This window comes from Balaenoptera borealis (genome assembly GCF_965194805.1).
Source record: "Balaenoptera borealis genome assembly, chromosome: 12".
Taxonomy (NCBI): domain Eukaryota; kingdom Metazoa; phylum Chordata; class Mammalia; order Artiodactyla; family Balaenopteridae; genus Balaenoptera; species Balaenoptera borealis.
Window position 1 is genome coordinate 104,890,318 of NC_138869.1, and position 15,631 is coordinate 104,905,948.

General features: G+C 48.7%; 1 protein-coding gene across 2 annotated transcripts in view; it reads right to left on the bottom strand.

The window, feature by feature from the left end:
* The window catches only part of LY86 (lymphocyte antigen 86), a 54,300-nt gene extending 39,084 nt beyond the window's left edge, over positions 1-15,216 (bottom strand). For both annotated transcript variants that reach the window (XM_082346651.1, XM_082346652.1), the window contains exon 1: positions 13,625-15,216. In XM_082346651.1, the coding sequence (XP_082202777.1) occupies positions 13,625-13,751 (127 nt within the window). In that variant the 5' untranslated portion in view covers positions 13,752-15,216. The remainder of the gene's footprint in view (positions 1-13,624) is intronic.
* Between the last annotated feature and the right edge of the window lie 415 nt (positions 15,217-15,631).

Genomic DNA, 15,631 nt, shown 5'->3' on the forward strand with positions numbered 1-15,631 from the left:
AAACTTATTCCTCTAATTTATAATGAATATTGACTATGTATGTGGTGCTAATTGTGGTTTCAAAGATAAATGCAAAGAAATAGTTTCATCTTTAGAGTAGTTTATATTCTAGGCCTCCAGCTTTCTAGCGTTTTTTTTAGAAATACACATTTTAGTGAAGTTTGTAGGTGGCAAGAAGCATTTCAACAGATTTGGGTCAAAATCTAACTAGCAGTTCCAGGTGTTTGGATGGTGATGGAAATACCATGGACTGGACATACTTGAATACTTGATTCTTAGGTCAGCAAGAATATTCCAAATTGAGTAACTGGTTACCTAACTTTTACATATTTGGCATTCTTGGGGATTCATATGGTGATGTCACTTTGATACAGAGGAGACTGATGTTAAAACTGAACTGTAAGATAGTTTTTTAGAGATACTGTGAGTCCAGGAAGGGAAGCCATTTGGGTCTAAGTAGCAAAAGAAAAAAAAAGGCATAACCAGACTAAAGTCTCTCCTCTCTACAGCAGAGTCCATAAATGGCTAGAGCCTGATTTGCTCCTAGCTTCCAGATGTGTTTTTTTGGCCTGCACAGTGTTTAAAAACACTTAGGCTATAAGTGTCCATTGACAGATGAATGGATAAAGAAGATGTGGCACATATATACAATGGAATATTACTCAGCCATAAAAAGAAATGAAATTAAGTTATTTGTAGTGAGGTGGATGGACCTAGAATCTGTCATACAGAGTGAAGTAAGTCAGAAAGAGAAAAACAAATACTGTATGCTAACACATATATATGGAATCTAAAAAAAAAAAAACGGTTCTGAAGAACCTAGGGGCAGGACAGGAATATAGACGCAGACATAGAGAGTGGACTTGAGGACACAGGGAGGGGGAAGGGGAAGCTGGGACGAAGTGAGAGAGTGGCATGGACATATATACACTACCAAATGTAAAATAGATAGCTAGTGGGAAGCAGCCGCATAGCACAGGGAGATCAGCTTGGTGCTTTGTGACCACCTAGAGGGGTGGGATAGGGAGGGTGGGAGGGAGACGCAAGAGGGAGGAGATATAGGGATGTATGTATATGTATAGCTGATTCATTTTGTTATACAGCAGAAACTAACACACCATTGTAAAACAATTGTACTCCAATAAAGATGTTAAGAAAAAAAAACAGTCTAGTTGCCATATTCATAAATTAGGAGGTTGTGCTTCTAGATTAGGAGCTATTCTTCTGAAAAAGTATAACAGAAGGTTAGACATCCCAGGTGCCACAATCCCACGCAGCGGTCAGATGGAGCGGAATAGTAGTTTCCTCCTTGAGATGAGACGAGAGCTAGTGTCCCTGTAACTTTCTATCGTAAATTACAACTGACCCACTTCCTTCATAATCTGCCTCTTCCATGAGTGTATTTGAGCGTTTGAGCCGAGCTCTATAGCTTCTGGAATGGGTGAGATGTAAGGAAATGATGAGTTTTGCAGGAAGGGAACCATGGTCTCCTCTCTGTCACTGCTTTCCAGAATTCTGAAGGTCTGCTCCCCCAGCAAGGCAGCACCGCTGAGACCCCGAGAGCAGGCAGTGTTTACACAGGCACCTCCTGCTCATTATTTTGGCTACCAGCTCTAAAACCTCAGACACAATTGGACACTTGATACTTGCTGTTCAACCACTGCTTCAAGTAAACCAAGAGCCACTGGCAATTTTCTCCTCAGGTATTTTTTTTTGGAAACATGCACACTCACTGACACAAGAACTGTTCTTTCATTTAGTTAAAACCAAAGCCAAGTGTGAGGCAGAAAAACTGTTCGCCCTGGAACACGATCTTCCTATCCACTCTCCATCCTGCTTGAATTCCATCAGCTCCGTGTAGGTCAGGCTAGAATTTCGACTCCAGAGAACTGAGTCTCCAGTACTACCCTTCTGGAATAGCCACCATCCAGGATCTAGACCCAAGCCTGCTGACACCAGGGGAGGGGGGTGGTGGGTGGATTTGGCATTTGCCTTCATGGCTGAAGCTGGCTGTATTTAGCAAGCTTTTCTAGACGTGGAGAAAAGACCAGAGGAAGCAGGCTGCTGACGTCAAGCTTTGGGGCTTTAGGGGCCTGAGTCACCTATCTTATTTTCATCAGGTGTCCTCTGTCATGGTCATTTGTTTTCTAAGTCTTGTTAGAATCCTTAATGAGGCTCATACCACAGAAGTCAGCTTTCCTTCTAAACAAGCTCTTGCCTTCACTGTTCTATGAAACGATGTCATTTGTATGTAAAGTTTGCAGTGATAGGACATTTATGGAAGTAAACGGTCCTCTCAGTATTATAAACGAGCCCCCTTAGCTCTTGTGTATACACAAAGTCCCTTGTTTTGCAGAGGCCTGGCAAGGAGGGATGAGGGCACATCGCCTTAAGAGAAGGGCTTTCTAGAAAGAAGATCCTGTGCACTTTGGGGGTGTGAGTATGAAGGAGAAGATCTGGTCGCGGTGTACGCAGTATCTCTGGCCTGACGTTGGGTGAGTTCACATCATGGCTTTTATGCAGAGGACAGGACGCAGAGCCGCCCAGGAGGGTCCTGGGATGGTGCTGCCACCACCCTGCTCTGTGGCCGTGATCGGGACACATTGCTTCTCTGGCTCCGAGTTTCCTCTTCTGAACACGGAGGTGCCCTGAGGTTCTGTCTGGCCAGCACATTCCCCAGTTCTGTAAGAGGTCCCCCGTCTGCCCTGAGCCTGTGGGCGGGGACTGGGAGGAGGCTGACCCCGCCCCACCTGCCTGCAGGGCGCCAGGCTGGTGGAGAAATAAATAGGTGGTCATGTGACAGTCCCTGGCCGTCCGGCTCCTTTCGAGGCCACTTACATCCATGACCACAGCACATGGCCACAAGGCCACGGTCATAAACAGATCCTTTAGCCTCACAGAGCGTAAGGCTCCACCAAGAGCGGCTCCGGGAACCTCACCCCGGCCGCAGTGTTCTCCCTTCCTGCCCATTAGCAGCTCTGCAGCCACTGCAAACTGCAGCTGGAGAGACCAAAGTCCTCTACGCTGGCCACGGAGCTGGAAACAGAGGGCAAGCCAGCGCTGCGGGGGGCAGGGGGCGGTGCCCTGTTGTGCCATCTCTGAGCGGGAGGAGGCAGGTGGGAGGAGACCACCGGAGTCTTGCTCTCTTCCGCTGATTGGGGCGATACCAGGCAGTTTCTGGGAATAGGAAGAACGGCAGTGCCTGCTGTTTGGGGCTCTTGAAGACCTCAACTCTCGTGATTCTTTCAGAATCATTTCACAGGCTTGTCTGGGTGAGGCAGCCTGAGCAAAGACGAAAAGGAAGTTGCATCACATCCCAAACAGTCGATGAGCACGAAGCCTTGTTCTTAGAGATTCAGAGAGTTCCCACCCGTTTGGACAGAGTAGAGAGAACCACGGGATTTTTTTCTATCTTTGTAAGCAGGTAGTAGTAAGGACAAAGCATTGGGAATAAGCCAGAAAAAAAGTATATGTATATACATATAACAGAAGTGCTTGGGAAAAATTAGAACAGAAGGATTGATCAGCTCAAGTGGCCTCATATAAAAATTGGATAGAAAGCTGGACGAGAGTCAAATCAGCACCAGAAACCACAGAGAATATACAAGCAGAGAGACAATCCAGTGCTATGTTCTAAGAGGATGAGTTAGCTAAATGTCGTAAAGGTGAGCCTCAACTGTGCAAACAACATCCGTCGTCTCCTCTAAATGACCCCCTCACTGTATTTCTGACATTAGGGAGGTAGGTGTACGTTTCCAGCAATGCTGACGGGCTGGGTTAATGCATAATAATGCCAGGATGGCATCACAATGACCCAGCAAAACACACATCAATTGATGAAAGAGCAGCAGGATACAGGGAACCCTGTGAAAGCAAGGCGCTTAAAAGGTCTTCAGGATGTAATAGGTCAAGTTCAAGTACAGAGACCTCAACTTGCTGACCCGATGCCACCAGGCCCAGGATCAATTGATTGGTAACTCAAAACCTGCGTCCTGGGGGCTTCCCTGGTGGCGCAGTGGTTGAGAGTCTGCCTGCCAATGCAGGGGACACGGGTTCGAGCCCTGGTCTGGGAAGATCCCACATGCCGCGGAGCAACTGGGCCCGTGAGCCACAACTACTGAGCCTGCGCGTCTGGAGCCTGTGCTCCACAACAAGAGAGGCCGCGATGGTGAGAGGCCCGCGCACCGCGATGAAGAGTGGCCCCCGCTTGCCGCAACTAGAGAAAGCCCTCGCACAGAAACGAAGACCCAACACAGCCAAAAATAAATAAATTAATTAATTAAAAAAAAAAAAGATTCATCTTAAGGTAGCATCACCTATCTCAGAATCCAGTAAATTCTTTAAAAAAAACAAAACAAAACAAAAACAACAACAAAAAAAACCCTGCGTCCTGGATGGTCTGAGTGATAGTCTTCATCTTTGGTCTGGAACATACTAGACAGCTAGGAAAATACTGAACTAAGTATTGTTATAACTCCAAGAGAAGATAAGAATACTGGGAAGAATAAACATCAGTGTAAAGATGATAAAGAAAGAACGATAAACACATAGTACCAATATTTTGACACTAGTTTAAGGAAAGGGTCATAGTAAATGGAACAATCACCGTGATAATTTGTGCTTGCTTTGCCTGCCTTTAAAGATTTTAAAGCATTTAAGGAAATCCGCTGTGTTCGATAACATGCTTAAGAGAATTCTATTAAAAAATTTGTGACCCATGGATATATGCCTGCAATAAAAGTAATTTGTTAAATTTACAAAGTTTTGATTTATTAATTATGCAAGTAGAATTTAATTGTTTAAAGGGCTATTTTTAATACAGTACGGGAAGCATGAAATTGAGCACTGAAACATACAGAGAAGCCCTCCGAATAAGAAAGTCCCCAGCAGCTACGGGAAAGGATTCTAATGGTCAAGAGGCAAAGGGAACCCTGATCATTCTCGCCTAGATCTGTCCCCGGGGCTGGCGCAGCTCCCACCTGGCCAGAGGGGAGATGCCAGGCTTCAAATAAGGGAGCCCACTGACCCCACTCTAGGTCCCCAGACAGCCTGTGTGAATCTCCCACTGTAAGTTGTGCTTGGAAGCAGCGCTTTCTGGGCTGAGGATCTTTTTCTTTTTTCTCCTGGCCATTACCTCCTGGCCTGGTTACTACTTCCTTCTCTTCTGGAAGCGGAGAGGCACCGCAGGGGAAACGGGCACAGAATTTCAAAAAGGCACGTAGGCATAACTCGGCCTTCCTGGATCCGTCACAAGGAGGCCAGCAGACGCAGGCTTGCCCATTGCCCATTGCGCAGCAATCACCCCGGCCGCACCCAGACGCATGCGCGAATTCTGCAGCGCTTGTTTCCCGGGAGACCCCAGAGTACTTCCAGGGATGCTCACCTGGTTACTCTAGGACCCCAGAATGAAATACTGGATCAGGAGGCTTGGCTATCACTTCACAAGGCATCCCAGAGAAGCAACGAACGCCAAGCCAGATGGCACACAGTTCCTGGGTGGGTGGCCCTTTTCTTTCAGTTATCCTTTGCCCTGAACTGTTGTTTAGGGTTGAGGTTTGGAGGGTGCCCCCGCCGCCACCCCCACCTGTATGCTTGACCAGCACACCCCTGCTTTGTGCCTTCCGACTGCTCTCACCAGTGATGCTGAGGGCGCTGCCAGCCTGGGGCTCCTGGGTGACGGGAGCCTGGTACCTGCCGGGCTCTGCCAGGTGCTCCAGCGAGAAGAGCTGGAGCTGGCAAGGGGGCTCTCTCCTTCGCTTTCCTCGGCCTCTAAGAAAAAAGCTGCTTTGGACCCGCGCTGCCCCATCTGCCGGCCTGAGTCTGCAGCCTGGCCCAGGACCTCACACCGGCGGCTGCTTCTGCAGTGTGTCCTCTGCGTTGTAATCTTTACAAAAATAGCTGCAGAGCTGGAGGATGGTCCTCCCGCATCGCTAACTCTCCAAAGAGGTTCCTCCCCAAACTCGAGCTAAGCTGCCCCTCCGATTTTGCCTGAGGATGGAAAGAGCCTCTTACACTCACAGACTCTTGGCTTTTTTGTCTCCATAGGTCCCTATTCAGTAAGTTACTCAGCATCTCTTTAAAAGCTCTTAGGAGAAGTAACACCACCTTGGAGACTTGGCCATAAATGGTAACAACCAGAGGGAAACAGGGAGGAACACAGGGGCTCTAGCAGAAGCACATCTGTGGGCTGGGCTGGTTCCCCTCCAGCTCCTGCCCACTTTTGACTTTTTCCTGTTCCTATTTTTTAAAATCTGCATCTCAATGTTGACATTCCTTTTTTTTTTTTAAAATCAACTTCCTGTCTTTAAGTTTGGCAAAAAGGCCCCACTCTGCTCAAGGCCACTAGCTGTTGAATCCTGCAGGCCCTAAGTTATCCCTTTGAAGTTGCATCTTTGTTTCTCTGGCTGTTTACTTTTCTTTAATTGCCCAGTATTTATATCCCTATTAATCTAGGAAAATAAACAGAGAAATTGCTTTCTGCGTGTAATTTTTTAAAGTATTTTTAAATGACCACGTGGCGTGTGATGTTTTCCATTCATATTATTATTTTTTGACATCGTTGCTTCTTTTGTTTGTTTTACGCTCCATTTACTGAAGAATTATTAGTTTTGAGGAAAGGAGGTTTTCCCCCTCCCTTTCCTTCCAGGCTGTTTAAAACAATTTTTTTCCCAGGACATTTTATCAAAGTCCTTCCGCTCTGCAGCCGAGGCCATGGCAGTTCACCCTCTTGTTTGGAAGGAAATGTGGCCAGCGTCGCTTCGCATTCTTAGAGTCTGAGGCATTGTCCTGTGTGACTCTCTTTATGGCTTATTCAGGTGCATGTGACCTGATTCTGACTTTGTCATTAAGGACTTTTTGGAGGTCAGATAAAGTGAAACTGATTTGGGCAGAAGTGGACAAAGCTGATCCCTTCAAGGAGCGAGAGCCGGTGTTGGCTGCAAGTTTGAAGCACGGTGATCAGATGCCATGGTCCCCTGACCCTAGGACATCCCAGGTGGCTGGTCTGTCCCACAGGTACCACCCACAGCCCTCAACTTACTGCTGGAGATGGGGCTCCCCCCAACTTCTCCACGGAGGGAGCTGCCCTCGGGTGAAAGGCAAATAGGGTTTGCCTATGAGGTGAGTATGACATCTGCGCAGGAGGGCTCTGCCATAAACTATGCTGTTCTTACTCATAGGAGAATGGCCTTTCATTTGCTTCTTTTAATTTGGGAGGTGTCATTTCCAGACACCTTGCCACAAAAGAGAACTTGGTACCCAAGGCTGATAAACATAGATGTGGGTGTCCCTTGTCTTCTGCGGCTGCTACAGGTCCTGGTGGACACTTGGGAAGAGCCATACTGGCCCAGCTCTGAACTTGTGCAGAGAGGGGAGACTGGGGGGGAGGGGTGGGAGGGGGAAACAACCCTTGAATCAGAAGACAGATCTCTCTCCTGCCCAGATCTCCCTCCTCCCTGTGTCTTCCTTCCCTCTCCCTCTCCCCCCTCCTCTTTCTCCTCCTCCTTTTGCTAGTACTTAGGGTTTTCACCTCTTCACCCAAAGACTTAGTTTTTGAGTTGTGCCTTCTCCCTGTCCCCACCCTATGTTTCTGGGATCAGCTGGCATGGCTTACTCCATATTAGAGTTCCGTGATAACAGCTTTAGGTCACTGGGCGTGGAGTCACTTAGGTTGGTTTGTATCAAGGGCTCAGGTATGTTACTTTGTTAAGATAGTTAATATATATGTGCTTCTGTTTTTATATCTGGAAAATGGAAATACACACCCTACACACACACCCTGCATACCTCCTATTCATAAGGACTGAATGAGACCTTATAAGTGGAAGAACTTTATAAATTGTAAAACGTTATACAGAAGCAGGAGATTATTATGGCAATGACGATTCTCTCAAAGGGATTCTACAAATCCTTTGCAGTCGTGGTGGTTTTGGTGCCAAGTTCACTTGGCCATGGAGTTTCTTTATGGCTGGAACCATCCAGAAGACCCAGGACTTGAGGCTCTGATCTGGTGAAGAGCTTGAGAGATTCTTTCTGACCTTGACTAGGGAGCAGCAAACTTTTTCGATGAAGGGCCAAATAGTTAATATTTTCGGCCCTGTGGGCCTTCAGCCACCGTCACACTCCTCACTGTGCCATTGTAGCAGAGTTCCAAAAAACTTTATGGACACAGAAATGTGAATTTCATATAATTTTCACATGTCACAAATATTCTTCTTCTTCTGATTTTTTCTAGCCATTTAAAAATGTAAAAACCATTCTTAGCTCATGGGCTGTTCAAAAACAGGCAGCAGGTGGGATTTGGCCTGTGGGCTTCCTTTGCTGACCTTTGCCCTAGACGACCCCCAGGAGCCAAGTGAATGGCCAGGTTGACTGTGAGTATCAGAGAAACCAAAAAGGGGGACATGAAGTGATTTGGGCATGTGTCACAGGTCCTTTACTTTTTATGACCCTCCTCTCTGCCTGGTCGATGTCAAGGCAGGTTAACTGACAGCACTGAGGTGTACGCTCAAGGCTCTTGCCAGAAAATACAACTTAGATCTCCGCTCTCCAACCCTTATCAAAAACCCCATAACAGCAGCAACAGCAGCAATGGCCACGATAATGGTATTTACAGATGGGTCCTAGCGCACCTGCAGCTCGCCCATTCCTATGGGTGTCCAAATTCCCCTTGAGCAACCCAGACCGGCAAGTGCTGCATTCAAGGACGGTTCTACTGTGGCCGTTTGCAAAATCGATCCTGAGTTTCCTTTTGGTGATGAGCCCTTGGTCTACACTGAGGGCCGCCACGAGAAGCAGTGGATGTGAGTCACTGTGGCGTCTCTTGTAGAGATGCGGTCCAGGATACCACTTACTCCAGGGAGAAATGCTTCTCACAGCTTATTCCAGGGTCAGGAAAAGCTGGACATCTCCTTGAAAACTGGTTTTATTTTGTAAACAGTGTAATTCCCTTGTTTGATTTGGCTTCAAGGAAGCTCAGCGTCAAATATACCTCTTGTGCCGGTGAAATATCTTACAAGTCAGCAGCAGCAAAGCTTTACTGAGCACATAGTATGTGCTCAGCACTGCTCACACGGTCCTTTTCACTTAATCCTCACACAGCCCTGAGATGCCGATAAAATTATTAGCCCTATTGTAGTGGGCTGGATAATTGTTCCCAAAGATATCCATGCCCCGATCCCCAGAACCTGTGAATGTTACCTTAAGTGGCAAAAAGGACTTTGCAGAAGCGATTAAGCTAAGGAGTCTGGGGTCGTGAGATCATCCTAATCACAAGTGTCCTCACAAGAGCGAGGCTGAGGGAGACTTGACACAGAAGAAGGAAGGAATGTGACAGCTGAGGCAAGGTGCAATGCTGCTGGCTTTGAAGATGCAGGAGGGGGCCGTGAGCCAAAGTTTGCAGGGAAGCAGCTGCAGAAGCCGGACAAAGCAAGGAAAGGATCCTCCCCCGGAGATTCCAAGCGAGGGTGCCCTTTGACCAGGTGAAACTGACTTTGGACTCCTGGCCTCCAAAACTCTAAAAGAATCAATGCACATCCTTTAAAGCCACCAAACGCCAAGGAAACCCACTTTACAATCAAAGACCGGAAACAGAGAGTATTGCCTAGGGGTTGGAATGATTCCAGACCCCAAGCTCCTATCCCTTACGCCGCTGCCCCCTCTGTTGTAAGTGTCCTGACCTCCCCAGCCCCCCGGCTTTATTATTCCCCTCCCCTTCCCCACCCCACCGCTTCCCCTACTATCTAGTTCATCTTCCGATCACATGCACTTTTGTGATCCATGTCACGTATTCGTGTGATAGAAGCAGCACCTCAGTAAACACATTGGTGGACATTTGGGCCGTGTATGTGGGGTGGGGTCCCTGGGCTTTTTCTAGCCCTGGACATTGTCTTATGATTTAACAAAAGAAGGGCCCCTGACCGCTTTTGTTCCCCCTTTGGCTTTTATAACGACTGTCACTCTCTTCTTTGCTGCAGCACTAACGGTTGGACAGAGCAGGACTTCTGCTTTTTCAGACACTTTTGCTCACTTCCTGGTCTGTGTTCAGAGCCCCATAACTGTTTATGAAATTCTTTCTTTGACCTCAAGGATTTTTGTCTTATTCAGAACAGTTTCTAGCCAAAAATCCCCCCTCCCACTAAGATGATAAAACAAAAAAGAGAAAGGAAAAATGAAGCGCTAAACCCAGAAGACAGTAGATCCTTTATTTTTGTCAGCTGATCCTCCCACATCTGTGAACATGTTGGGACCCCTGATGTGCCCAGGGATGTCTAAACCCCAGGCCTGGATGAAGCATCACAACTGAAGCATCACATACTATGTCTATGTCATCAGTGCGGAGGCCTCGAGGGGCTGCCCCGCTGTGAATCCAGCAGCTGAGGGGGCATCTCCATCTGCGGAGGGGTATGCAGCCTTTCAGTCCCCGATAGCTCAAAGGCTCTCAAGAGAGGAGGGAGGCCCATCCCTAGAGGAGCTCTCAGGACACTGCTTTCCTCTCTGCTGATCGCAATGTACACCAAAGATTCCTTCTGACATTAAGCCTGTTGAAATTCTGCTAATTTAGCTCCCATGATTTCTTTCCTGGATGATTGATTCTCTAGGCTACAAATCCTGCCTGAAGCCTCAAACAGTTTTCAATCTCATATCCATGCTCCTACCCTTACCTGAGGAATCTTGCCAAAATGCAATCCTTTCCTCATTGTCAAAAGGATACAGCCCAACCTTGTCTGGGTCTCTTGGTGTATTAGTCAGGGCCCTCCAGAGAAACAGAACCAATGGAATTACATGTATGCATCTATTCTAGAAAGAGAGTTATTACAAGGTGTAGGCTCACATGAGGATGGAGCTTGAGAAGTCTCACGATCTGCCATCTGCAAGCCGGGGCCCCAGGAAGGCTGGTGGTGTAGTTTGAAGGCCTGAGAACCAGGAGGGCTGCAAGCGGGAGATCAGGGTCCCAGTTCTGCAGTTGGGCAGAGAGTGAATTCAACCTACTTCTGCCTTTGTGTTCTACTCAGGCCCTCGCAGGTTGGGTGATGCCCACTCACATTGGGAGGACCATCTTCTTTACTCAGTCCCCTGATTCCAGTGTTAATCTCGTCTGGAAACACACTCACACACACACCCAGACATGAAGTTTAACCAGCTCTCTGGGCATCCCATGGCCTAGTCACACTGACACATAAAATTACCCATCACACCTGGGCTCTGCCCACATCTCCCACCTCATCTCTCACCCTCCCCCACTTCCGAGCCCTTCTGCAGCTCCGTGAACTCTAATCCTGGGCACGTTTCCCAAACTTCACACACGCTGTTCTCTGCCGAAATGCTCCTTCCCGCTCCCCACCTCCACTCCATTTGCCTTCTGACAAAATTCTAGACGGCAGGTGATTCAGAATAGGCTCTGGAGTCGGACAGGCCTGGGATCAATTTATTTTAAATCCACAAATATTTATCTAATGCCTCTTCTGTGCCACTGGGGATGTAATTCTGCCACTATTACCTTTGTGGCCTCGGAAAAGTTACCTGACATCTCTAATCCTCAGTTTACACACCTGTAAATGAGAATAATGCTTAGAAAGCACTTAGCGTGGTGCCTGGCACATATAAACCTTCTATGAACATGAGATGCTATAATTACTGTCTGTATCATCCTTTAAGGTTGAACTCAAGCTTGATGACCTTTCCCTGATGGGTTTAGATCCCAATCTCACCCTCTGCAACCATCATGTCCCCTGGGGCCGGACCTGTACCTCTGTTCCAGCCCCTCACACAGAGCCTTTACCCTGATGCTTGTCTCATCCTCCCACCACTCTTGGACCAGGACTGCGTCTCCGCCATTCCTCTTGCTGAGTGCCCAGAGCAGGGTTTGCGGTCAGCATTCATTGACCCCACGGAGCAACCACCCCTTCAGAGGGAGGAGTTTTCCCTGGGCAGGTGAGTGATAAGCCCTTGTTCTTTCCCCGATACATCTGCTCCTCTCGCCTCTCATGGCAGGGGCTTGAGAGGTGGTTGCCAGGCTTGGATGAGTGCTGCAGGCTGCAGGCTGGTCTGAGGGATGGACCAGCCGTGGCAACCCTTAGTGGGAGGGCGAATTGGAAAAACAAATCTTGAGCAGGGCGTTCATCTTGAGTCTTGCTTCTGGTCCTGCATCTCAAATGAATAGACGCCAGCAGAAAGCACCCCATTCCCGCAGGCAGAGCAGGAGTCCGGTGATCAACACTTCCAGCAACCAGCCATTCCTTCTCTTTTACACTAAAAAAAATTTGTGTGTGCATTTCAATGTTCGATGTTCCGTTTTTTTAAAAGAGTAAAGTGTGGAGCTCTCTGAGGCAGCTCCTTGGGTGGCAGCCGTAGGGATCAGCTTCTGCTCAGTGTAACATCCACACTACTCCTCAGCTTATCATGCGGCCGACTTAGATGCTTAAAGGGCATCTCCTTTCCACCTCCTACAGTCCAACAGCATTCTGCCCCTGTCTACCTCCAAAGTGGCATATTTCACAATGTCATGACTTCACGAGCCAGTCCCTCTCATCTTCATTCAAGATGTGATCCTGAGACTGGACTGATTTCTGGCCACTCAGGCCCCCTTTATGGACTGAATTCCCCAACCCCATCCATATGTTGAAGTCCTATCCCTCAGTACCTTAAAATATGGCAGTATATGGAGTAAGGGTCTTAAAAGGGTGATTAAGATTAAACGAGGTCATACTTGTGGGCCCTGATCCAATATGACTGATGTCCTTATGAGAAGAGACACAAACGTATTAGGAACATGTGGGCACAGAGCAAAGACCAAGTGAAGACAGGAGAAGAAGATGGCCGTCTGCAAGCCAAGGAGAGAGGCCTAAGGAGAAACCAACCCTTCCGACACTTGATCGTGGACTTGCAGCCTCCAGAACTGTGAGACAATACATTTCTGCTGTTTAAGCCTCCCAGTCTGTGGTGTTCTAACAGCTCCAGTAGACGAATATACACTCCAAAGACTTGGTCCCGACACTGATTACGGCAGTTCCCAGCATTCTATTCATTAGATTGCAATTTTGGTTGGTATCTACGTTTGTCCCATAGGGTAACGTAGCTCATTCCCTTTTGTTATGTCCAGCCCTAGAGAAAATCCTGGCATTGGCAGCTGCCAGATAAGCGTTTGTTGAATGAATGAATGATGTTGCTGCTGTGATAGAAGCTCTGGGAGTGTCATCAGAAGGACAGGAATCTTCTCCTTTGGCATAAATGACCTTTTCACTCAACTTGCAAATGAAATAACTTGGCAAGGTGTCCCAGGTGTACAGTCGAGGGAGGCTACAGAAGCATCTCTTCCTGATCTTGAACTGGCGAGGTTTCACGATTTGGTAGACTCATTGGTCAGTCTGTTCTTTTTCGGGCTCTGTGACGTTAATGAATTGCTGTATCTAGACTCTCACTGTCTTTTTCTGTTCCTCTTGTCATACTCTTAAGCTCTCTCCCGCCCGACCTCTCCTTCTGCCCAGGGCTCCCAGTGGTCCTCGCAGACCTGTTTGGCCACTGTCCCCCTCGCCCTTCCCCCAACCCCAACAAAACACTCCAGCAGCTCACATCTGTGGGCCTTCATTTCCCCATGAACAGAAATGGACATTCAGAAAGCGCTTACCGCAGCTCTGGTAGAGGACTTGCAAGCTCCCATCCCTGCAGGCCGTGTGTGTGGGCCAGGCTTCCGTGCCACGGCCCTGGGGAGACAACAGAGTCCAGACAAGAAAGGCGGCCATGAGCACCTGCATGGCGAGGTCCTGTGTGTGACCAACAGAAGAATAACTGGCCCAAGAGAAAGGGCCCTCAGGGTGCTTCCCCTCCTCTCATAAAGGGGTGACATGTTCAGTTTCACTTCTCATATTTTATGCTCCTGGGGAACCACTCTGAGAAGCAAAAGGCAGTTAGCAGAGGCCTTTGAATGCTGTTCCCCAGAACCTTGGGCGCTTGAATCAACGGGTGAGGCCAGTCTGGGTCCAGGGTTGTTAATGTTTGACTTTCTGCTTTCAAAGAGAGGGGCTAGCAAGTGATGCAGGACCTTATAACTGGGGCCCCAAAGAGCCCTCCTTCCTACCCCACCCTCCTTACAGCCCTGCCCCCGGCTGGGGCAGAGAACTCAGGAAAGCGAAACCACAGACCTCCACATGTTTTCCAGCCCCGGGTCCCCTGTCCCCAGGGGCCTCTGATGGAGGCTGTGGCCCAGGGGCCTGGCTGGGGCCGGCCGGCAGCGTTTGGCATTTGGGGAGCTGCAGAAGGACATTTGGGATCTGGAATTAGGCTTTTGCCTTGTTGGCACTTTTCTCTGGCTTCAGCCCCAGGATTAAGATTTCAGAAGCGACTGTGCAGCTGGGAGGACAGGGCAGTGCTCTGGGGGCAGTAGCTGTGGTCTCTGGAGACGAGGTGGAGGGAAGAGCTCTGAGAAGCGAGCTGGGTTCTATTTCTGGGCTCAGCTTGGTGGGAAGGGTGGGGAAGGACGGGGAAGTGAGGGCCTCCTTTTGAAGACTTGTTTTGGTCAGTGGCAGGATTATTCATGTCATGTCCCATTTTCTTTTCAAAGCCAAGAATCCGTCTTTCTAACCCCCTTCCTCTGTGGTCCTGCATCGTGACAGCAAAGTTCCTCAACCCTGATTCCCCACCCACAGCCCCAGCTCCACCATAGTTTAAGAGAACCAGAGTCAGGACCAAGGCCGGCAGATTTTAGAAGCAACAGAAAACACTATTTCCCTAGGGAGGAAAAGTGTTTCTCTGAGCGCTCTGGGTAAGTTCACTATTTCTGCCCATGGCTTAAGTAAGAAAGTCACTTCCAAACTTTTTTTTGTAATAAGTGGAATTTAATTGCCAGTGAAGACAAACAAATAAGTTGACTTACTTGATGGTTACTTTGGATTTCTAGGGAGAGAGCAGGGCATAGTCACTTGGGGATTGATTTTCTTAAGTTCAGTGACATTGGCTTTCAATAGCGATTCTCAAAGTGCAGTTCCTGGGTCACAAGCATCAACTTCCACCAAGAGTTTGTTAGAAATGCAAGTTCTTGGGCTCCACTCAAGACCCACTGAAGCACGAACTCTGGGGTGGAGCCGCAGATGTGCTTTAATAAGCCCATCAGGTGGGTCTGACACACGCTCCAGCTGAAGGACCGCTGGCTTTTGTGAGGCTCGAGGGGAAATCAGAGCCCCACCGGAGAGGTGGGTAAGCTGCTGTAAGAAGAGACGAGGTAGCCCCACCTAGTCTGGGTGGGTGGGAGGGCGGGTGGTCTGAGAACAGGAGCTCAGGGGGTGAGAGCTTATGGGGAGAGCCGTGGGCTCCGGAGGAAGCCTGAGAGCGCCGGTGATTCCAGGACAGCAAGTTTGGAGCCTGGCTTTCCCTAGGGACTTCTGAGAGCGCCCTGTTGAGACAGCTGCGAACAGTCAGCCAGGGGAGCAGTTGAGACCACGCCCCTCGACCCCGCCGAGCGGCACCGCCCACCAGTTGAAGGACCCGGGAGCGCGGGGCAGGGAGCAGAAACCCGGGCAGAGACCACAAGCGGCCCCAAGAGGGAAACAAGATCCTCGTGTGAGGACCGGGCGACAGATTTTTGTAAATCAAAGGACCTAGCCATGAAAAGAAGCGTAATTCAGGGGTTGCACTGACG